General features: G+C 33.9%; 1 protein-coding gene across 2 annotated transcripts; it reads left to right on the forward strand.

The window, feature by feature from the left end:
* LOC140059983 (threonine aspartase 1-like) lies at nucleotides 1-24,100 on the forward strand. Of its 2 annotated transcripts, none has more exons than XM_072105994.1 (10): nucleotides 1-208; nucleotides 2,238-2,305; nucleotides 11,538-11,606; nucleotides 11,947-12,067; nucleotides 12,995-13,079; nucleotides 13,580-13,745; nucleotides 21,914-22,030; nucleotides 22,197-22,386; nucleotides 22,974-23,119; nucleotides 23,467-24,100. In XM_072105994.1, the coding sequence occupies exons 1-10, from the start codon at nucleotides 172-174 to the stop codon at nucleotides 23,542-23,544; spliced, it is 1,077 nt and encodes a 358-aa protein (XP_071962095.1). In that variant the 5' UTR covers nucleotides 1-171; the 3' UTR covers nucleotides 23,545-24,100. The 2 variants fall into 2 exon arrangements, with proteins under 2 accessions (XP_071962095.1, XP_071962097.1); XM_072105996.1 differs by having other exon boundaries at nucleotides 1-204.
* The last annotated feature ends 564 nt before the right edge of the window (nucleotides 24,101-24,664 follow it).

Raw genomic sequence — 24,664 nt, forward strand, 5'->3', positions numbered from 1 at the left:
CGCCCTAGAAAAAGTAAAATATACGTCATCACTCATTTGCATAAAGGGATGGAAAGCTGTAAAATTCACATGTGATTGTCTTTTTGGGGTGGGGAGCGAAGAGAAGAAGAGAGGAATCACATTGTAGTCCTCTGTGTATAGGCTAGTATTAGCTTGTTTTTTTTTCAGAATATGATCTCGCGTGAGGGTGTAATTGCTGTACACGTAGGTACATACATACAATACATACTTGCTTGTATTTGTAGGTAGACCTAGCTAGGCCTAGGCCTGCACAGCCTAGCCTAGGTAGGCCTATTCCTTTTTGCTAAGGCTATTTATTGTTAAACAATATGGTCGACTTTTTTTTTGTCAATTAATTGCCAGAATGTTGTATTGTATAAATATGTTTCATTTTCCCAAAAAATGTTGAAACTAATATTGAGGGCAGTGTTATAACATCCGGCTGGCGTAGTCTAATAGAATAATAAGGTTAAATTAATATATTATTATTAATTTATTATTATATTTCCAAGGATCTTATTTCCACTAACGCCATTAAATGGTACTTGCTGAGTAATTAAAAAGCCATAAATATATATGGCTCTTTGTGTCTTGTGATTATGTCTAAAAGCGCCCTCTATAGTTTCAAAATAATAAAAAAATAATGCTGATGTCATCATTTTAAGTAATTTATTACATACATAGTGTTATTTTCCCTACATTGAGGGTGCAATTTAGCAACAAACCAGAAAATCATGCTTATGTATTAAATTACGAAAAATGATGACGTCATTGGTCATTTTATGCGTATGTAAAATCCAGGGAAAGTAAAATGAGGGTATGACTATGTAAAACGAAGGTTTTACAGTCAACCTTCTCATTTACGTATCCATTGGTCTGATGAGAGGCGTTCGTTCATTGCATATTTTGATACAAACAACAAATTACGAACCTAACTTGTGGCCCGAACGGGCTTCCGTAACTATATTTTAAAAGCCGCCACTTAATTATCTGGCGCCCGCCACTTAATAATTAGTACATGTCCCGTCACGTGACATGTACGTGCATTGGATCAGAGGCGATGTTGCATATGGAACGCCATCGCTGCCTCCGGGAGCAAACTTTAATTCTATTCGGCTCTTTTACAACCATTACGTTCGGCTCTTTTAGCATTCGCCGCATTTCTATTCGGCCCATTTACCATATTTACGATTAAAGAATAAGATGTGTTGAATAACCTAAAATTAATTCATCTTTTTACAAATTTTGAGAGAGAAAGGGTATTATTATTGTTAAAAGTTAGGCTGACACTAGACTAGGCCATAAATCAAACCTTTTCTCTTTCAAAATAGTCAATAAGGTGGGACAATTGCAAGTTGACACATTAATCATGTCAATAAAATGATTAGTCATATTGAAATAGCCTTCAAATTCATTTAATTCAACCAACCAAACACTCTACATGCTGCATCTATATGTTTTGTAAACTTTTCATAGACTCATTTCCAGCCGTTGATTTTCTTCCATTTGACGCCATGTAAAAGGTTAGAATTTAATTGCGCCGTATAAAAAAATAAAAAAGAGCCAAACGTAATGGTAAATGGGCCGAAAAGTTAAAATATTAAGTCTGGTCCGGACCGCATATATTTTACCTTTTCAAAGGTACTACTACAATCCGTAGCAGCAAGGGAAAATGTAATTCCCAGACAATAGTAGTTTTATTGAAAAATTTACAAACTAAGCTAAATTTATAGTATGGTCATCAAGCTAGCCTTTGCAGTTCGCGATCAACAATGTCCTGTTTTCAATAAGCGGATGCACTCCAGCAGGCAGGGATGATGATTTCCTGGCACCGCCCTAGGCCTAGCCTAGTAAATGGCCTAGGCCTAGCCTAGTAAATGGCCATGGCCTAGCCTAGTAAATGGCCTAGGCCTATACTGTTAGACTTGAAATACACAGAATTTGTCTGTAATTATAACCTTGCTTTATTAGCGGTTTGCTTGCATTAATTGTTTTGGGATAGTTTAATAAATTAAGAAGATAATTAATAGTATGTAAAAGTTTTATCAACACATTTTTGACTGAGAAGATCGGCTGTACTGTACAGTGTTATAAATTGGTCAATTTTGAAATGTGATCCTGATCGATTACCTTCCAGATTCGTAATCTATGGAAAATTATGGTCTTGACTAACTGTTTTTTTTTTTGTTGGTAAAACACACCAACTGAAATTGAGCATTTTTATTATTCATATTTAGGTGCTGGGTATCATGCTCCCTCAAAAGAAGCCGATTACAATCAAGCATGTAAGCTGGCATGTGCAAGAGTAAGTTATCATAAACCTTTACTTAATTAACTTACAACAAATTAATCATTTGTGTAAATTTAACCACTAAGGCTGTGTTTGGACTTTAAACTCAATTGCACATGTAATCTAAATTACTCTTTGGACTAACCAAATGAACTGTTCTGTAAACAACAAATTTACACTACAAACTGATATTTACCCAGCAAGGTCATATTTCATGGTTCTTTACAATAGTAAGGTCAAATTGCTCCTTATCTATCCACCTCATGACTTGGGTTTTTAAAACAACTGGGGTGGATTGCTATAAAACAGTCTTAACTGATGGTCTTAACTCCCCGATTAAAGCCGGCTTTATCAGATAGACGGTCTTACTAAAGCCACCCCTGTTAGACCATTGCTATAAAACAGTCTTAGATAAGACCGCGTAAAGTAAGAAATTGAGGGCGTACTTTGCGTGTAGAATACCAAATAAGGTAATGTTCGTCACGCTTTTTCAATTCACAATCATAACAGTACGTACATTTCTACGCGAAAAAATCTATTCTAGGCCTATATAAGAATAAAATCACCGTTATTATTTGATTTAACTAGGTATCCCAATGAAAAAATTCAGCTAAATTTTTTTACTTTTTCTTTCAGTTAACCATTAATTAATTTTAATTAATTATTTGTAATTAGCATTTTGAAATTTAAATGATTGAAATCCGATTATCCGTTCTAAAGTTATGGTTATTTAAAGTGGTAAAAAATTATACGATTTTTTGCCTAAAAATGGTGTTTTTTGCAGTTGAAATTGGAAGCATTTTTAAAAGGTTATAACTTTTACAATAATTATTTAAAAGTTTTGAATTTTGTTAAACCTATAGATATCACAGAGTTGTACAACTCTATTTTTTTTTATAGAGCCTCAACGAAACCTATTTTTTAAATTATTGGTCCGCAAAGTGGTAGGAAAGCATTTAGCGCCCATATTTGCTTGAATTCCCTAAAAAAATCTGATCTGATGATCTGTAACTTTTGAACTACTGTACTAATTCATTTAATTAGTTATCCGCTTGGTATACCAAGCGGATAACTCCTTGTTATTGTATGAGATCAACATTTTTTTTCTGTATTATTCTTCTTTCCTTCCTTCCTTTTTGTGAGTCGCGTTTCTCTAAAATGTGTAAACATAACATTTCATAACTTTGACAACATATGGGCATTTACGTGAAGTTGTGCACCTCCTATTTTTGAATGACGTCATAGTTGCGCAACGTGACTTACGCGCAATTTTATGAATTTCAATGATTGATCATAGATTAAAAACCAAAAGTCATTTAGTATTGACACTTTGACAAAATTTAAGTCATATCGGGGGCAAACTTTCTACGGATTAAAAATGGCATGTTTCACAAAAAGTTACGCGCGCACGCGCATTTAAAATTTCAAAATGCGCAAAATTAAGTTCTAATCAACTTTTTACGCGTTTCATGTCATTTTGAGCATGTCAAAAATTCCCACGGGCGCGCGATTTTTTACGCACGCGGTGCGCACGTAGCGATAAAAACATATTTTTTTCTCTTGAATTATATTTTTCAAGCCTTTCCTAGTAATTTTGAAAACAATTTAGAACTTTTCCAGTTTAAATAACGCCATACGAACACGTTGAATTAGACAATTTGTGCGCGTTTTTTATGAAAAAGCTTAAAAAATCATCAAAATAATGTCTTTTTTTAAACAGTCATAGTTTCTAAAGTAAACCGTGAACCGTTTATTTTTATTACAAAATCTAGAAGTTGATGAGTTGCAGATATCGGATCATGCATCGATAAGGCTAAAAAAACATTGTGACGTAATCGTATGGCCACACGAATGTAAAGTATAGGATTTTTGTCTGTTTCGTTATTGCTCATCACATTCAATGGAGCGCATCACGCTTATCTGTATTCCTTTTTCTCCTATATTTATATATTGTCTAGGTTAATCAACTTTCTTTAGCATGAGATAAAAATATTTTAATTTTTATAACGTCATCATGCCTAAAAATTTTAATTACGTGGGTCATTAATTTCATCTTTACAGTAAATTTTAATCTGTAATAGCTCGTAAGAATAAAATGTGATAATCACGATTAAAACGTTTTCTGGAAGCTATAGGATTGTAGATACGAATTCATGTAAACATTTTGCCAATCGGATGTTGTGACGTCATCATATTGCCAGTTGAATAAAAAAAGTCGTATTTTCATATTTTGCGTAATAGTTCATCACATTTAAATGTGCGCGCACCAACATTTTACGTATTCAAATTTCTTCTACACGTTAATATGTTGTTGCTAAGATAATTTTCTTCAGAAATTGCTATCGTTGTGTTGTTTTTTTTATGACGTCATCATGTTAAATATTTGAATTAAAGGCAGGTCCCATAATTCAGTTAATATGTCATATAATAATACAGTAGTACAATGTACACCAGCATAGTCTCTGATGTGAGCAAATTGTTGTTTGCCGCCCTCTGTATCATGTAGAATTAATGTCTCCTTTTATACACAGTGTACTGTATAATTATAATAGGCTACAAGGCGAAAATACAGGACCACCTCTTATTATAGTTTTTAACGTATGACGTGCACGTGGCATCTGTCGTGCGGATAACTAACTCGTCAAAGTGACGAGTTTCATGTCTAGTTTTTTTTGTACTTGTTAGAATGTAGTGTATATTTCATTAATAAATATTTTTTAGATGTGTATATGAAAAAAAAAATTGTTTAATGGTGAAATTTAAAATTATAAAAAAAAAAAATTAAAAAGTATGTTAAAAACGGTGTGTACTGTTTCCTTTCTTTTACACTAATTTTCGGTAAGTATAATTATTAGAATATTTTAATATACTTTATATTTATAATTTCAATCATAAATACTATATAACTTTTGAATACGTAAAATCATTTAATATGATTATGACACCAAATCTAAGCCGGGCTGCTAAGTAAGAATGCTCTTTTAAGGCAAACGCACAATGGGTCAAAATAAACTCATTTAAAATAATCAATGTTAACTAAAACAAATAATTGTTTACCTGAATAGCATATATAACATTATAAAAATTGTTTTCTTTTCGTATTATTACGTTATTAAATTGAAAGTTTAGGCCAAGTCACGGCTTACTCGCGATCAGTAGTTGCTCCCGTTAAAGTATTTCGGTCGCAGTTAATGACTTTCGACCGCCGTATACAGAGTCAAATGTAACGTTGCTAAATTAGCTTAATAAATTTCTTCGGTACATTTTAACCTAACGCATTTGCATTGTATACTTACTTGCATAATAAATCTTCCGCACATTACATCAATTTTAAGTTGTTATTACGGGATTTACGCCTCATGCACCATTTTAAAATGTAGTTCGCACAATTACCATGCACAATACGTTTGTAATCTATGTTTTATCGATTTCAATGTAGATTTAGCTATAATTTAATACCAAAATCCATAAAAATTTTTCAATAAATGGCAGGGCATCATTTATAAGGAGCGCCTGCGCAACCGCGCTCCTCAAAAGGCTTCGAGGAGAACAATTTATCGTGCTCCTTAATTTTCAAAATAGAGCCTAGCTTTTGACAGTGTTGATTTTTCTGTCAAGAGGCCTAAAAACACGTGGATTTTTAAAAGTTAAAAATGTGAAAAACGCTTACAATGACAGGCCTAGAAATCTAGGTCTACTGTAGGCATGCCAAGATACCTGTTGTTGTTACTTTTATAATCCATGACATATAAATAGAATTAGAGGTTAGCTGCCAACACTTGTTTTTGTTTTCGACTGGCGCCAACCCTGCCTGATGATGATCGCGACTATTCCTCGACTCGCGAACGAACAGCAGCGATCGATCATCATAAATTATAAAAGCTCGAGAAGGCGGCGGAGTGATACTCGACGACGACGAAGCAAAGTAAACAACAACAGAGTCTAGCTAGCTAGCTATCTAGTCTACTAATAAAACACGAGGCCGACCGGACGTACAACTTTTGTATACACGTGACGTGTGTAATCTCCCGATATGATGGAAAAGCTACAAGCAGTCCCTCGTTTTTAAGGATCAACAACCTTCAAGGAGAGCAATTAATCACGCTCCATCTCACAGTAGGTATCCCAATGAAAGCGCACAGAGGGGTATCACTTTTGAAATATTGACGAAATTCGAAAAAGTAGTATGACTTTGATGTTAAATAAATCGTATTCAATCTTAATTAATACTTACAAAATTTATATTGTTTGAAAGTACTTGTTTTAATCTATGTATAAGTGTGTTTATAATTAAAATTAATTAATTAGTTGCCGAGAAAATGCGATTTTAAAACGGTTCTAAAATCCCGTCGAGCCGATTTCCGCGCGTTGAAAACCTCATCGGAAAATCCCCATCAGTTTTCAAAACACAATCGCACGATTACCATTGAAGCTAGCGGATTAATTTTTGTTGTATGTTATCAGGCTTTAAATAAGCTTTAATTTGATACGAAAATCGTCTTCTATTTAAATAGGTTTTTCGTAACGAAAAGTCAATTTTTGTGAAAAAAAATCCAATTTTGATTCACCGTTTATGAAAAAATATTATGGATTTTGGTATTAAATTATAGCTAAATCTACATTGAAATCAATAAAACATAGTTTACAAACTTATTGTGCATGGTAATTGAGCGAACTACATTTTAAAATGGTGCATGAGGCGTAAATCCCGTTCAAAATTTGAAAGATCCAACCATTATAATCCGGTGAATATTGTAGTGAGTAAAATATTGTACTCAAAAATACGCGCGTGTTTGTTGTGGCGTTTTCCGTTAAATACATTAATGCACCCTATCAGCGAATGGTACGTTCCATATTTTGAACACGTTGTTTAGTTTTCCTCGCTCGAGTTCGACCGGCTCGACGCGAGATGTGTGACAGCAGCGATGTCGGAGATTGACATGTCCTTTTCCGTCGTAGAATATCTGGTTTTACACATTAATTTAACAACTTAAAATTGATGTAATGTGCGGAAGATTTATTATGCAAGTATACAATGCAAATGCGTTAGGTTAAAATGTACCGAAGAAATTTATTAATCTAATTTACCAACGTTACATTTGATTCTGTATACGGCGGTCGAAAGTCATTAACTGCGACCGAAATACTTTAACGGGAGCGACTACTGATCGCGAGTAAGCCGTGACTTGGCCTAAACTTTAGCTCCGTATTTCAATTTAATAACGTAATAATATGAAAAGAAAACAATTTTTATAATGTTATATACTATTCAGGTAAATAATTAATTGTTTTAATTAACATTGATTATTTTAAATGAGTTTATTTTGACCCATATTGTGCGTTTGCCTTAAAAAAGAGCATATCTTACTTAGCAGCCTGGCTTAGATTTGGTGTCATAATCATACGGGCCTAAAATCTTGTTTTACGTATTCAAAAGTTAAATATAATAGTATTTATGATTGAAATTATAAATATAAAGTATATTAAAATATTCTAATAATTATACTTACCGAAAATTAGTGTAAAAGAAAGGAAACAGTACACACCGTTTTTAACATACTTTTTCATTTTTTTTTTTTATAATTCGAAATTTCACCATTAAAAAATTATTTTTTTTTCATATACACATCTAAAATATATTTATTAATGAAATATACACTACATTCTAACAAGTACAAAAAAAATAAAATGAATTAGTACAGTAGTTCAAAAGTTACAGATCATTGAAAAATTGCAGTTTTTTCATTTTTTAGGGAATTCCAGCAAAAATGGGCGCTAAATGCTTTCCTACCACTTTGCGGACCAATAATTTAAAAAATAGGTTTCGTTGAGGCTCCAAAAAAAATAGAGTTGTACAACTCTGTGATATCTATAGGTTTAACAAAATTCAAAACTTTTAACTAATTATTGTAAAAGTTATAACCTTTTAAAAATGCTTCCAATTTCAACTGCAAAAAACACCATTTTTAGGCAAAAAATCGTATATTTTTTTACCACTTTAAATAACCATAACTTTAGAATGGGTAATCGGATTTCAATCATTTAAATTGCAAAATGCTAATTACATTAAGTTCTTTATGGTTAACTGAAAGAAAAAGTAAAAAAATTAATCTGAATTTTTTCATTGGGATACCTACTCACAGTGCGAGGTTAGGTACCAAACAAGGGGATTCCCCTGCCTGCATTCAAGGACGAGTTTACTTCATCGCCTCATAGTGCATCCAGTACGGTGTCATAGAAATACCTCCTTTACAGCAACCAATAATTGTTCCTTTTATGCTTACTGCATGTTTTTATAGAACGAGTTTATAAAATATATTTAATTTTAAAAGGAAACATTAATAGGAGGCCTAAATATAATGTTTATTATTTAAAAAGCTTAGTTGTGTCATTGATGGATTATTTCTTCAAAAGTTCCAACCAATTTTGGTCACTCAAATCCTCCTCAAAACACGTGCTGACGTGTGACGTCATCATCTTCTAGAAGGTAGCTCTCCCCAAATTGTGCGTGCATGTGTGACACATGTAAACACAATTAAATATCTTTCTTAATTATTTTGAAATGATACTTTGTAACTTATTATCAATATTTTAATGGCTATTGCATGTTAGAATTGTATAATTTATGAAATACAGGTAGTAGGCCAACAAGCTAGGCTAGAAAAGCTAGGCCTAGGCTAAAGACATGTTGGTCAGGATTCTCCAGGCAGGCTCCTGAAACCCAATCTAGGCCTACCCAGGCCATACAAAAAATTGGATTGATTTTTTTCAATGACGATCCCCACGGAAAATATTGTGTGTGAATGTGGGTGTGGGAGGGGAGTGGGGAGGGAGGAATTTTGGGGAGAGTAATTTAATTATCAAAAGTAATAAATGATATAATTGGGAGGGGTGGGGATAAATTCCCTTGGGCAAAAAAAAAATGTAAACAAAATTAATAAGGGCCAGCCATTTTTAATAAGGGCGACCATCCTTCAACTTCAACTGGCCCTGCTGGCCACTATGGTTTAAAGGTTAATTTTCAGCCCTGTATTTATTAATAAAAGATTTATAGATTATAATATAATAGATTATAGCGGCAGCATGCGCTAATAATTTTTTTTTGGTAGCAAAACCAATAGAATTTAACTTTTGTGGTCAAATTCAAACATTGTAATTTTTTTACATATTTACATAAACATTTGAAGAGAGCGATTTAAAATTTTTGCAAGGAGAGCGAATTGCTCTCCTCTGTGATTTGAGGAGAGCGATTTGTTGCTCTCCTGGGTTTTGCATACGTGATGCCCTGAAACGGTGATTCAAAATTGGTTTTTTGTCACCAAAATTGATATTTCGTAAAACCTATTTATAGAAGACGATTTTCACATCAAATTAAAGCTCATTTAAAGCCTGATAACATACAACAAAAATTAATCCGCTAGCTTCAATGGTAATCGTGCGATCGTGTTTTGAAAACTGATGGGGATTTTCCGATGAGGTTTTCAACGCGCGGAAATCGGCTCGACAGGATTTTAGAACCGTTTTAAAATCGCATTTTCTCGGCAACTACTTCATTAATTTTAATTGTAAACACACTTATACATAGATTAAAACAAGTACTTTCAAACAATATAAATTTTTAAAGTATTAATTAAGAGTGAACACGATTTATTTACCGTCAAAGTCATACTACTTATTCTTTTATAATATAATATAATTTTTTTAATATTTCAAAAGTGATGCCCCTCTGTACGCTTTCATTGGGATACCTAATTTAACACTTAAAACTCGTTCAATTGGTTATCTTTGACGATAAATAATACGAAAAGCAACAAAAAGAGAGGTTTAAGACTGCTTTAAGACTCCTTCAAGTAGGCTTTAATTTTAAAGACCGTTTACAGGTTAGACCGCGGTATAGCAATGGTCTATAATATAAGACTACTTGCTACATCACGAATTATAGCCGGCTAAGCGCTAAGACCGGTTATAGACCGCTTATAGCAATCCGCCCCAGGTGGTTTGTCTCTAAATTTACACCACATGCGACCATTAAACATGTAAATTGTACAGTCTGAACAGGCTCCATGTAGTTAACACAGCCGATTTTGATGGCAAAAAGAAATGTTAAGCCAAATTTTAGGGAATGATACAATTATTTTTTAAAAAACCTGTTTTTATTAAAACATGTTATGTGAGATGTACATGGCAAAACTGAGTTTTATATTTTTTGTATACATAAATGAAGACATTAAATTGCACGGCTGTTTCTGTACAGAACATTAAAGTGAAGCTCCACCCATTTTTCCAGATCTTTCTATTTCTGGTATTTTTTATTAAGTATACATTGCGCAATTTTGCATCAATAGACACTTCCCCAATATACTAGGGAGTATGATCATGTGACATTTTTCAAGATCACAGACTGCAGCTGGCATGGCTGGCGATCTGTTCTCGTTGCGGTGTTGGTTTTTGACTGGTGAAAAGTACATTAAAACATTCTGGATGTTACCGTATCATGTTTTCACAGTGCAATGATGTGACTATGAGATTATTACTAAAATATCAAATTTAAAAAGATCAGAGAAAGGCGTGGCTCTATATTCAATAAAGCTAGGCCTACTACTAGATATGTACCAATGCTGCTTGGCCTAACTAGGCCGTGATAGCCTTACAGCAGTGAAGTTTGTTCTGGTACACAGCCCCGCCCGAACTACCTATGATAGGCTACTTGAATAATTGCTCTTCAGTCAGGCCTAAGTTTCCATACATCCATACTATTCTGTGATGTTGGCAATACTGTAACTTTGTTTGTAGAGGATTTTGTGTTTCAAAATTTAAAATGTGCGAGAAAAGCCTGGAATGATAAATGGGGCGAAACAACCAAGCCTTTTCAAGCCCATGAATACATAGGCCTAGACATGGTAGCTAGGCTAAGTAGGCATCCTAGCTATGCCTAGTTCAGTTGATTAAGATTATGCTGTTGTAACTAGTGCAAATCATGATGTTACATGTAAAACATACTGACATTTTTATCTGAAATATTACTTGGGCCTAAACAAATTGCATTATTTGTGTGTATAAAATTGATTCGCCATTTTTCGACACTATAATTTACCAAAAGTTTACCAATACACCAACGTGTTCACCACGTTGACTAAAACACGTCCGTTGCCAAGTGTAATGTGTTTCGCGATGTACTGTATTATTAATAAGAAATTTACAGTGATTATTATAATAAATGTATATTTTGCATGTTTTTTTTTTATAGGGCATTGAAATGTTACAGAGCCGTTCTTCTTCTTTAGCTACATTAGTTGCTGTTATGAAAATATTAGAGGTAAAATCTATTTTATCAAACAAATCAAAATTAATATTTGTGTGATATCTTTCTACAGTACTGCATTGAATAACTTGGATGGAAGCACTCATTTGTGTCTCTTCGTTTGTTATTTGAATGCACATTTGAATGCTATTTGAGTATAAACAAAACTATTAGCTGAAAATATAATTCGGAAATAATTATACAGAAAGCTGGTCGGTGACCTGCTGCATGATCGACATGGTTCTCGCCAATCACTTCGCCTTGTCTGGCACAACTAGCTCCCGACCAGCACTTTGTTAAGACTGATATTGGCCTCAATACTTTGTTTCTATTAATTCGTTCTATTACAAAATAGGATGATCCGTTTACTAATTCTGGAACGGGCTCGAACCTGACTTTTCATGGCACAGTAGAATGTGATGCTAGTATAATGGATGGTAAAACTAGATTGTCCGCTTCTGTTGGAGCCTTACAAGGTAAAAAAAAATTAGCTACCTTTTCAACTAGTGTCTTTGGGCCTGTTTCTATAGAGCAGAGAATATGGTTTTGAATACCGTTCTTTTCAGGAACCGTTTTTTCTTGCCAGCAGAAATGGGTCCCCACAAAAAAGAACCGATCTTAAAAACGGTTTCAAAAACCCCAATTGATTGCGGTCTCGATCACAAAGAACCGTTCTGAAACCGGTTTCCGCGGAGCAATTTTTAGCTGCAACACAATCGCGGTCTCAATTTGACCCCAAAAACTGAACTCTGCAGTCTGCTGCACTGGGACGATTGCGGTCAACTCGCAGTCAAACCTGCGCGATAGGACCTTGGCCTAAGTCATTTTTATTTCTCTAGATAGTGAGTATTTTATTTAACTAAAAAATGTTGACCGATGCCTTTACGAGGTTCGTAAAAAATATGTGAAGGGAAGAAGATGAGGGGACTTGTCGGGAGTCGGAAGAAAGACTCGCGTAGGCCTAGGCCTACATGTTTTAAAGAATATTGTAAAGCGTGTGAAAGCTAGACTTGTTCAACTTGACAATATCAGAGGGTGGGACGTACCTATACTTTAACCAAGGACCACAATAACGTTTCAGGTAATAATTCCCCCTTCTATGATGAAATGGATGCTATTTCTTGGGGATCGCGCTATGCGTGTATTGTGCTGACGGTTAAGATAAGATAAATTATCTTCTTGACTTCCTGTTATAACTAGATGACGCATTATGTATTCTTGTAAAATAAAGTTAGCATTTTTGGTGATAATAAAAAAAGAGATTTAAAGTGATTTTTAAATAAAAGAAATCCTCTGAAGTGATTCATGCCTTTTGTTAGAATGGTTTAACCCTAATTGAAAACGTTAACAAATATGAACAATTGTAGTCAGGTCTCCAAAACATTTATTTTTATTTATTCCAGGTGTTAAAAATCCTATTGAAGCTGCACATTGTTTGCTGAAGGAACAGATGAAGGGGAAAATGCCACTAGGTAGAGTTCCACCATGGTAACAATTTATACTGTTTTGTCCCGCTACTGTGTTGCATTGACTGCAAATGGCACTAGGTAGAGTTCCACCATGGTAACAATTTATACTGTTTTGTCCCGCTACTGTGTTGCATTGACTGAAAATGCAAACTCAATTACGAAAGGCACAAGGAGTCTGGCCCTGTCATTCCAAAATTTTGCAAACTTTAAAGATTGGACATCAAATTAAGCTCAGCTATTCATTTTACCATTTTTATGTCTTACCCCCCCCCCCCCCCCCCCTTCCTCTATTTCAAAATCCGGGATCTGCCACTGAATGTGCTCTTAAATTAAAACCTTTTATTAATTGGACATGACAAATGATATACAACAATAATGCCAGAGAGCTGAACCAATTAACCGTAAACAGATTATAAATATTATTATTAATATTATTAAATACAATATCTATCTTAATTCAATGATAACATTTGTTTTGTGTAATACATTTACATTCTTGTCTAAATTTGGTTGATTTAGTTTTCTCGTGGGTAACGGTGCCAAACAGTTTGCAAAGGATCATGGGATTGAAGAAGCGTTGCCAGGCACAATGACAACAGAAAAATCTTTGAAAAGTTACAAGAAATATAAAAGACGATTATCTGAATGTGCAACAAAAAATGAAGGTTTCCAGAAACACCAAGAGGTAGGTAGGGTTCGTTAATCTTTAATTGTTGTATGTAAGCTGTAATTTTTACTATTTAATGATTTATGTCAAAACATGCTTGTTTTGTATTAAAGATGTATTTTCCCCCTGAATATGCCATTTTAATGTGACATAATAGTCATTCACTTTGACCAATAACTGGATCCAAACAAAATAAACATTTGCTTGAAAAAACTGTAATTTAAAGCAAAAAATAATAAAATTGGCTGCCAGCCAATGCATTTTTTTATTGAATTTAACCGTTTATTTTGTCATTTCATAACTGAAAACATTTTTTCGGGTTTTTTCCTACAGAAGTGATGACAAAATGGCCTATTCAAATTTTGGTTTTATTAATCTTCACTTTTCATGTTTTTTGGGGACAATACATCTTAATTTATGAAATTGTTTTTTAAAATATTTAATCACACTCTTGCTTAAATTCAAATAACAAATATTATAAAATAACAACATAATGAAATGTAAAATGTTAATGCGACATTGTCAGGGTCTTAATGCATGTGGCGGATGGAGTTACGATTTTGTTGCAGTCAAGTTATAGTATTTGAAAGTTCAACGTACTGTATAATTAAAAACGATACTTGCCTTCCAATCTCAAGTTCCAGTGTTCAATCCTAACCAGTCTGTTTTTCCTTCACTGTCTAAGCCTAAAATGAAACTTTATCCATTCTGTAATTTGTGTTACTTTGCTATTGGATGTGCTGAAATAAATAAAAAAACATGAAGAGAAATGATAACTATTAGTAATGATTGATTAAAAAAAAAAGACACTAGAAAATAACATGGAAGCCTTCACGTCACTGATAATAATTATTGCGATTTGCAAGAAATTTATTTGGTTTCTGAGGACAATTATAGGAAACAGCAGTTAAAATGTGACTGAACGACAATTAGTTCACTGCAATGCAAACTGTATGACACAAGGCCATCGCTGACTATATACACCACAGTACTGTACATTAAATTGTTCAATCTCATACAGTTTAATCAAGAAGTAAAAAGAAGAAATAGAACATACTTTAAATGGTTTATGATAAAGAGACAACATGAATCTTAATGAAACATGAACATTGAATTACAAGGAACAATGCAGGAGAAAGATAAAAACATTGATTTACAAGGAACAATGCAGGGAAAAGATAAAAACATTGAATGACAAGGAACAATGCAGGAGAAATATAAAAACATTGAATGACAGGAACAATGCAGGAGAAAGATAAAAACATTGAATTACAAGGAACAATGCAGGGGAAAGATAAAAACATTGAATGACAAGGAACAATGCAGGAGAAATATAAAAACATTGAATGACAAGGAACAATGCAGGGAAAAGATAAAAACATTTATTTACAAGGAACAATGCAGGAGAAATATAAAAACATTGAATTACAAGGAACAATGCAGGGGAAAGATAAAAACATTGATTTACAAGGAACAATGCAGGAGAAAGATAAAAACATTGAATTGATTCGATTGGTTGTTTTTTTCATAACATTATTTACCATGGAGCTTAGCTTGTGATTGGCAGCCAACAATTGTTGAATTCTTATTGCTGTATTCTCATTAGTCAGATGTTTTGCACTATGTTGCTATCTGGATACATTTCCAGAACTTTAAAGAAACAAATTCATTACAAATCTGGAAATTGACAAGCTGAATTGACTTGACTATGAAAATAAATGCAGACGGAAGCTGGAATAAATAAAAAGGAAAGTAATGAAAATGTTTGGATTGGGAAATAAACATCACATGCATTGCAACCATACCAAGTGCTTATTTCAACGGTTGATGGAGTACAAATAGATTGAACTGCACCAGTATGGATTGAAACATCACATGCATTGCAACCATGCCAAATGCTTATTGCAACTGTTGATGGAGTACAAATAGATTGAACTGCACCAGTATGAATTGAAACGTCACATGCATTGCAACCATACCAAGTGCTTATTTCAACGGTTGATGGAGTACAAATAGATTGAACTGCACCAGTATGGATTGAAACGTCACATGCATTGCAACCATACCAAATACTTATTTCAACGGTTGATGGAGTACAAATAGATTGAACTGCACCAGTATGGATTGAAACATCACATGCATTGCAACCATGCCAAATGCTTATTGCAACGGTTGATGGAGTACAAATAGATTGAACTGCACCAGTATGGATTGAAACGTCACATGCATTGCAACCATACCAAGTGCTTATTTCAACGGTTGATGGAGTACAAATAGATTGAACTGCACCAGTATGGATTGAAACGTCACATGCATTGCAACCATACCAAGTGCTTATTTCAACGGTTGATGGAGTACAAATAGATTGAACTGCACCAGTATGGATTGAAACGTCACATGCATTGCAACCATGCCAAATACTTATTTTAACTGTTGATGGAGTACAAATAGATTGAACTGCACCAGTATAATTAAAACATCACATGCATTGCAACCATACCAAATGCTTATTGCAACTGTTGATGGAGTACAAATAGATTGAACTGCACCAGTATGGATTGAAACGTCACATGCATTGCAACCATACCAAATGCTTATTGCAACTGTTGATGGAGTACAAATAGATTGAACTGCACCAGTATGGATTGAAACGTCACATGCATTGCAACCATGCCAAATGCTTATTTTAACTGTTGATAACGCCACCAACATGTAATATTACTACACTGTAGTTTGTGAATCAAAATTAATATTAAAAACATTAGTGGTTGAAAAATGAACATAAGTTTTCATTTCTTATGAAAACTCTGGTTGTTTTTTTTGTGGATAATTACCTTTGTATAAAAAATGTTATGGAATGTGTTTAGCAAAACAACGTTATGTTAAAGATATATTGTCCCCAAAATGTGACAAATGTTGAGTAATAAACTTTGAATATTTAAAAAGTTTTTTCAGGTAATGTAATTTTTTCCCTGATTCAATTTTTGGCCTATTCAATAACATTTTTCAGGGGGCAATACAATTTAAGTTAAATTTTAATAAGAATAGGTCTAGTTTAGAACAGTTAAAACATAGATGTTTATGTATCTATGTTTTATCATAAACATCTATATGTGCAAATTGTCAAAATGACTTTTATCTTCAAGTCGGCGGTAAATATTGCCAATTTCATGTGTGTAGTAAACTGTAGTGAATTGTTTTCATCATTATATTATACATGATTTAAATATTCATAAAACCATTATCTATGGTAAATATTTCATATTTTGAAAAATTCCTAATATATTTTTTTTTTTGCATTTCTATAAAATCAACAGATCCAACATTCTAAAATAGAGGAGTGATTTTCGGCTAAATTGCATAAGCTTTTTTGGACAACAACGATTTTGCTGTTTCAATACACATTTTTATCTTGTAATCGTACATTTTAAAGCAGGAACACCAGCAGAGAACACAGTTTCGTTGACGTGCTGCTTAATCTGAAGTTTATGCATCATCCATGTACTGTATAAGCTGGCTAGTGCATAAATCTTCAATGTCCTTTGGTTCATTTACTGTACTCTACTACTTCATCTATCTAGAACTGTTGCTGTCCTACAGTTTGCATTTATTTTTTTTTCTCTGCTGGATTGTTGACCAAAAAGATATCCCTTAGTTTCCATCCATTTCCTTCTTTTATTGGAAGAAACCTGTAAGGATGTGTTGTGTAATACTTTCTTATGCTCAATATATTTGTATGGCATTACCTTTAAAAAAATTGAATGTGATTCCTAAAACTAAACTGCACCTCTGTTATTGTGGCTGACATTGTTAATGTCTCGCAAACTGTGTACAGTACATTATGTTGGTGGATGGTAAAATTCCGTCAGTTTAGATTGAGGCTTGAGTTTAAAAATTCTAGAAGAAAATTTATATATAAAAAATAGGCTGTGTACAGTACGTTGCATACCTTCGACTCATTCGTTAAATGAATGTAAATTCGCTTGAGGTTTTTTTATAATGCTATGTTTGAAAATTCTTATGCATTTTCCTTTGACCATTTTTTTGTGAAGATTGTTGTGCTATCAAATGATGAATGTGTCGTTGACATATCAAAGCCAGAGTTTTGGTCGCTTGTTGGAGTAAAGTGCTAGTTGTTTGAGCTTCTCCAGGAAGATGGAGATAAAGTAGATCCCATAGCCGTGCCTTCAGTAATTCTTTTCTTAGCTTGTAAAGCTAACCTCTCTGACACTGTATGTTCAGCAGGGTTATAGAATTCTATCAGTTTTGATTCAGGAATGTCAAATGCTGACGTTTGGAAAATCTTTGAATTATCGCTTAAACAAATATAATTTGCTTGAGGTTTTTTTTGTAATACTACTACTGTTATGTTTAAAAATCCTAATGCATTTTCCTTTAAACATTGTTGAACTGTGGTTTCATAACCTGCAAAGTTTGAGAGTTTTGCTTGAGGTTTTTTTTGTAATACTACTACTGTTATGTTTAAAAATCCTAATGCATTTTCCTTTAAACATTGTTGAACTGTGGTTTCATAACCTGCAAAGTTTGAGAGTTTTGCTTCAGGTTTTTGGGTAATAGTATGTATGTTTGATGTATGTATGTATTTTAAGAAACTATTGGTTTCAAAGTTCTATTCTATTGTATAGCAAAAGTAATTTTCTCTGTGTGGTTCATGTGGATTACAAGACAGTTTACAAATAGCTGTGGAAACCAACTTTCCATCCCATAGAACATCAACTTCTGGGTCATCAGAAATATCCCCCACAATTAATGTGGTCTTGTCAATTCCTTCTCTCCCCATGGAGAATAGGGCCTAGTATTTCTGTCCTCCACACTCCCATATCTTGGGAATGTACCCAAGTATTAATGTGGTCTTGTCAATTCCTTCTCTCCCCATGGAGAATAGGGCCTTGTATTTCTGTCCTCCACACTCCCATATCTTGGGAATGTACCCAAGTATTAATGTGGTCTTGTCAATTCCTTCTCTCCCCATGGAGAATAGGGCCTTGTATTTCTGTCCTCCACACTCCCATATCTTGGGAATGTACCCAAGTATTAATGTGGTCTTGTCAATTCCTTCTCTCCCCATGGAGAATAGGGCCTTGTATTTTTGTCCTCCACACTCCCATATCTTGGGAATGTACCCAAGTATTAATGTGGTCTTGTCAATTCCTTCTCTCCCCATGGAGAATAGGGCCTTGTATTTTTGTCCTCCACACTCCCATATCTTGGGAATGTACCCAAGTTTGTTTCTTTTCTACAGTTTTCTCCCCACTCTTGCTTTCAAGTGCCCATGTCAATCCTATTCTTGGTGTATTATATATTACGGTTCATTCTCAATACATGTCCGATCCATTACCATCTTCCATCGATGCTAAAACTCTCCTCTTCATGGTAATAAACAAGGAAGTTTCAAAAATTGATGAGCTGAAATTTTAAAACAATATCAGAGAAAAAAAATCTACAGAATGGTACTGTATTTAAACACATCCGACATTTCAGAAACCACTGATTGGTCTAAATTAATCAAATTATTATGAAAACACAATGGTGAAGTTAGTTTGATTATTTGGCTTTTTTTAACAAAAGGAAATATTGACATTACAAATCATGAATTGCATCCTTAATTTTAACCAAGAATGTAGCATTTTGTAATGTTTAGTTACATAATGAATTGGTATTAAGACTTGCCATAAAAATCGGTGAAATAAGTAATAAAACTTGTGTAACTAAAAGTCTCTGCCACTTGCAAGGAACTCTGGGTAATCTCCTCTTGCATCAAAGTGTAAATCTTTCGTTGATGAAGGTGAAGTGATTGAGATTGTATAGAAAATAGAAATTAATTACGTCACAATTTTTTGTCAAAAGTATACAAAAATGTACGTAGTATTCTTTGGGCAAGATGCCTTTGAAAACTGCACATCCATAATAAAACAATAAAGCACGGAATTCAGCAGCTATAAAATATAAATGAATACAAAAGTGAAAGTGAATGTATTTAATTACATTCTAAGATTTCATATATTGTTATTATAGTTTGTTTAATGATTTCCTGCCCAAGTCCCTCTATCTTGGGCCAGCCTTCCTGCTTCCTGTAGCAATGGTATTCAAACCATTTGTTATTTCGTCTTGATCTGTTCTCAAGGCTAAGATATTTAATTGGGACGAATTATACTTGCTGTTCTCATCAATAGCGCATTGTTGCATGTTGGTTGGATTTGATGTAGCCACAGCGCTATTCAATAGTGTCTATTCTATCAAGCTTTGAGGTAATATGATCAAGGGTGGATAATTTAGCATCCATTTCCTCACTGATTCCTGTTTGGTTTGTTGTGATGTTTCTCTAGTCTCTGGACAGCTCATGTTAAAAGCTGTAATATTAAGGAGGTCAGCTACAGCATGCCTACACTTGCTCAGTACATAATTTAAAATATGTATAAAATTATACATACACTTTCCTAACAAAGTCATAGCAGTATCCATACTCCATTTGAGCATCTATTAATTGAGAAATCTTTTTATATGATGTTTATTAAACTGATTTAACATACTACAAAATATTTCATGGAAAATGTCTTATTATTAGGAAGACTTTGATTTTCTTCCCACAGCATACAGATTGACAGAAGAAGTAACATTGGATTTTTACATATTGTACCTACCTCTGGATGTTACTTGTGCAATTCGTATAAATAGTGTCAATCGCAAATTCCTTCTTGTTTTCCAAAATAACTAAAGTGTTTGTCAATGTGCTCTGGTTGCACCTTTTTATGAATTCATATATATTTTTTGATTGCGAAGTAAGTACTACAGTACTTTTTTCTAGTGTTTCTTTTGTGAAAAGATGAATTAAACCTGCATTACTAAATATTAATTCCTCTAATCCATCTAATCCATCTAACAGAAATACTATTTTGTCGTCGCAAGCCATCTCTTGAGTCGGCATTTGATTATTTGGAAGTTTTTTGGACTTGTCTTCATATCCAGTTGTTTCAAAATCAGATCCAAGATGTTTTCATCTTTTTCTAACTCTCTTACATTTATAAAAAATACAATTTTACGGATAAGTCCGTATCCCAGGTGACTGAATACAAGTGTCAATCGTATACCAACAGTGCCCCATCATCCGGGCCTCAGTTCTCCAATTGCTAAAGGCCCACTTGAACCGGGGTCACCGTTATTTTTAACTGATACACTGAATTTATTCACTTAGCATAGCTTAAAGCTTTGACCAGCTTGTGTCTTCTCTCTTTACAGTCGCCTGGGAGTGAACATTCATTTGGTGCATTCAGTCCTTGTTTGTATCAATTGTCAACATATCTTTCTTGATTAACTAAATCATCAACGTCAGAATAAAGATCAATAATATCATCTAAACCATCTAACAAAAATACTATTTTGTTGTCTTGAGCCATTGAGTCATCATTGGATCATTTGTTGACTTGTCTTCATATCCAGTTGTTTTAAAATTAGATCTAAGATGTTATCATCTTTTTCTAACTGTTACATTTTTTTTTTTAAATGCATTCAGTCCTTGTTTGCATCAATTGTCAACTTGACAAATATCTTTCTTGATAAACTAAATCATCGTCGCAGTAAAGACCAATAATACTGTGTTCGTATTTATTCTTTGACAAATTTGAAGCGGTGATCTGTTCCCCATTGTGACAGTGGTGGATTTTTTTTACCCCATTTCTTGTGAAAGAGTACTTCACCAGAGATTGTTACAAATTCAGAGGCAAAGTTCAAGCCGTACAAACGAAACTGTGTTCTTGGATGGTTCTCCTCCTAAAACGTACTACAGCAACAAATATTCAAATTAAGACCCATTTAGGAATCAAGCCTTTAAAAGGTCGAATTGCTGCCTGTTGTCTGTTTACATCCTCATATCCTTTGTTTTACAATTAGATCCAAGATGTCTTCATCTTTTTCTCTTAAATTAAACAAAATATATCATCATATATTATATTTCATTATAATGCTGTGCCGTTTTTTTATATTTTAATTATTGTTTATCATACTGTGCTGTTTTTTAAAAATATATTTTTGGTTAAATGAAAATATTTTTCTGTGAACATAATTTCAATAAAGCTATGTTTAATGTGGTTGTTGTTTGGTTAAATGAAAATATTTTTCTGTGAACATAATTTCAATAAAGCTATGTTTAATGTGGTTGTTGTCCACAGGGGTCCAGTTTTCTTATGGATACAGTTGGTGCAATATGTTTGGATACAAGTGGAAACATTAGTTCAGCTGTTTCTAGTGGAGGAATTTTGTTAAAACATCCTGGACGAATTGGACATGTAAAGACAGTTTTGTTTTACTTGAACCAAAAGGCTATTATTTAGCACGAAATACAAATAAATATTACATTAATATAATAATATAATTTAAAATTAGTTTTCAGAAAAAGTCTGTTCTATTTTTACTATTTTATTAAGGTTTAACAATTGTTTTATATTACTTTAGGCAGCTATGTTTGGTTGTGGTTGCTGGTCACATAATTGTGAAGAAGATAACTTTGGAGTATCCTGCTCGGCAACCGGTAGTGGAGAACAGATTATACGAACAAACTTGGCTTCAAAGTGTTGCCAGAATGTACTTAATAAAGACAACCCTTTTCAAGCTATTCAAGAAACCTTTACTAATGACTTTGTTAGTAAGTGCAACTATTAATATTTTTTATAGAAAGAGTGTTAGTATTGTGGTACAGGCACAAGTCTGTGCACGCCAGTTGCACCAGCCTGCTTTTTGCTATTTTCAAGTTATTGAAAACAACCCTGATACTTGTAACTTGTTTACAAGCAGCATGTCTTTTTTATTTATTTAGGGGGCTGCCCTTTTTTATTGTTATTTATCTAGGGAACTGCCCTGGATAGGTTGTTTACCAGAAGGATCCAGACAGTGGCATGTTATTGAAAACAACCCTGATACTTAAAAGCAGCATGTCTAGGGGACTGCCGTGGATAACTTGTTTACCTGCATACTCCTTCCTAAAAGAAGACAGAAAGCCAGACAGTGGTTGTTAAAAAAATACTTGTTGATTTGCTCTCAATGAGAGAAGACAAGTTTTGTGCTGAATAAATTCCCTCTAAATACAGAGTAATGATTGTCTGACTATTTATTTTAACGAATATAACACTATCAAAGATTTATTGTGTCCATTGATTACTGTAGGCCTTTATAATAGACATATAATTTGTCACGTTGATGAATTAAGTTGTTTTTATTTTTTTGTATTTACAGATAGCCCACTGCTTTGTAATGATAGTGAGAAGCTAGGTGGTGCTATTGTGTTGAGTTACAATCAAAATAATGCTGAACTTGTTTGGGCTCACACAACAGATAGCATGTGTCTGGGTTACATGTCTACTAGAGATAAATATCCAAAGGTATACAAAATTCAAATTCAATAACCACATACAACAAAGTGTTCCGTCATGTCTTACAGCTGCCACCAAGCGGCGCTCATTCGGCTGTCCACGACACAGGGCTGTGTTGGACCACCTGGGTGGTTGAGGAGTACCTTGAACGTACCTGTACCAATTGTATGGTTATTGTTTGCGGCCCCCTGTCTTAACCGCTCATCAACTTGACTCCACCCAAAGAATTGCAACATAATTTTTTGGGGTTTTTGTCTTGTTGACATAAATATGTTACATACATTTCCTAGCAAAAAAAAACATAAAATCTAATCGCATTGAAATGAATGATGGAAACATAGTTTTATATTGTTTAGGTCAAGATGTCAAGACTATCAAAAGAAAGCAAAATGGGTGAATCTCTTTGTCTTGGAGGCTGTGCATTTAAATTATGACATCTGGTCACTTCAGTTATGGTAACATGCTGATCACAAATACTGGTTGACTAAGGAGGCTGTGCTTTTCAACTATGACAACATGAGGTCTGGTCACTTCGGTTAAGGTAACATGCTGATCACAAATACTGGTTGACTGGGAGGCTGTGCTTTTTAACTATGTCAACATCAAATCTAGTCACTTCAGTTAAGGTAACATGCTGATCACAAGTACTGGTTGACTGGAAGGCTGTGCTTTTTAACTATGTCAACATCAAATCTAGTCACTTCAGTTAAGGTAACATGCTGATCACAAGTACTGGTTGACTGGGAGGCTGTGCTTTTTAACTATGTCAACATCAAATCTAGTCACTTCAGTTAAGGTAACATGCTGATCACAAGTACTGGTTGACTGGGAGGCTGTGCTTTTTAACTATGTCAACATCAAATCTAGTCACTTCAGTTAAGGTAACATGCTGATCACAAATACTGGTTGACTGGGAGGCTGTGCTTTTTAACTATGTCAACATCAAATCTAGTCACTTCAGTTAAGGTAACATGCTGATTACAAGTACTGGTTGACTGGGAGGCTGTGCTTTTTAACTATGTCAACATCAAATCTAGTCACTTCAGTTAAGGTAACATGCTGATCACAAGTACTGGTTGACTGGGAGGCTGTGCTTTTTAACTATGTCAACATCAAATCTAGTCACTTCAGTTAAGGTAACATGCTGATCACAAGTACTGGTTGACTGGGAGGCTGTGCTTTTTAACTATGTCAACATCAAATCTAGTCACTTCAGTTAAGGTAACATGCTGATCACAAGTACTGGGTGACTGGGAGGCTGTGCTTTTTAACTATGTCAACATCAAATCTAGTCACTTCAGTTAAGGTAACATGCTGATCACAAGTACTGGTTGACTGGGAGGCTGTGCTTTTTAACTATGTCAACATCAAATCTAGTCACTTCAGTTAAGGTAACAGGCTGATCACAAATACTGGTTGACTGGGAGGCAGTGCTTTTTAACTATGTCAACATCAAATCTAGTCACTTCAGTTAAGGTAACATGCTGATCACAAGTACTGGTTGACTGGGAGGCTGTGCTTTTTAACTATGTCAACATCAAATCTAGTCACTTC

This window comes from Antedon mediterranea, chromosome 10 (assembly GCF_964355755.1).
Source record: "Antedon mediterranea chromosome 10, ecAntMedi1.1, whole genome shotgun sequence".
In the NCBI taxonomy this organism is placed as follows: domain Eukaryota; kingdom Metazoa; phylum Echinodermata; class Crinoidea; order Comatulida; family Antedonidae; genus Antedon; species Antedon mediterranea.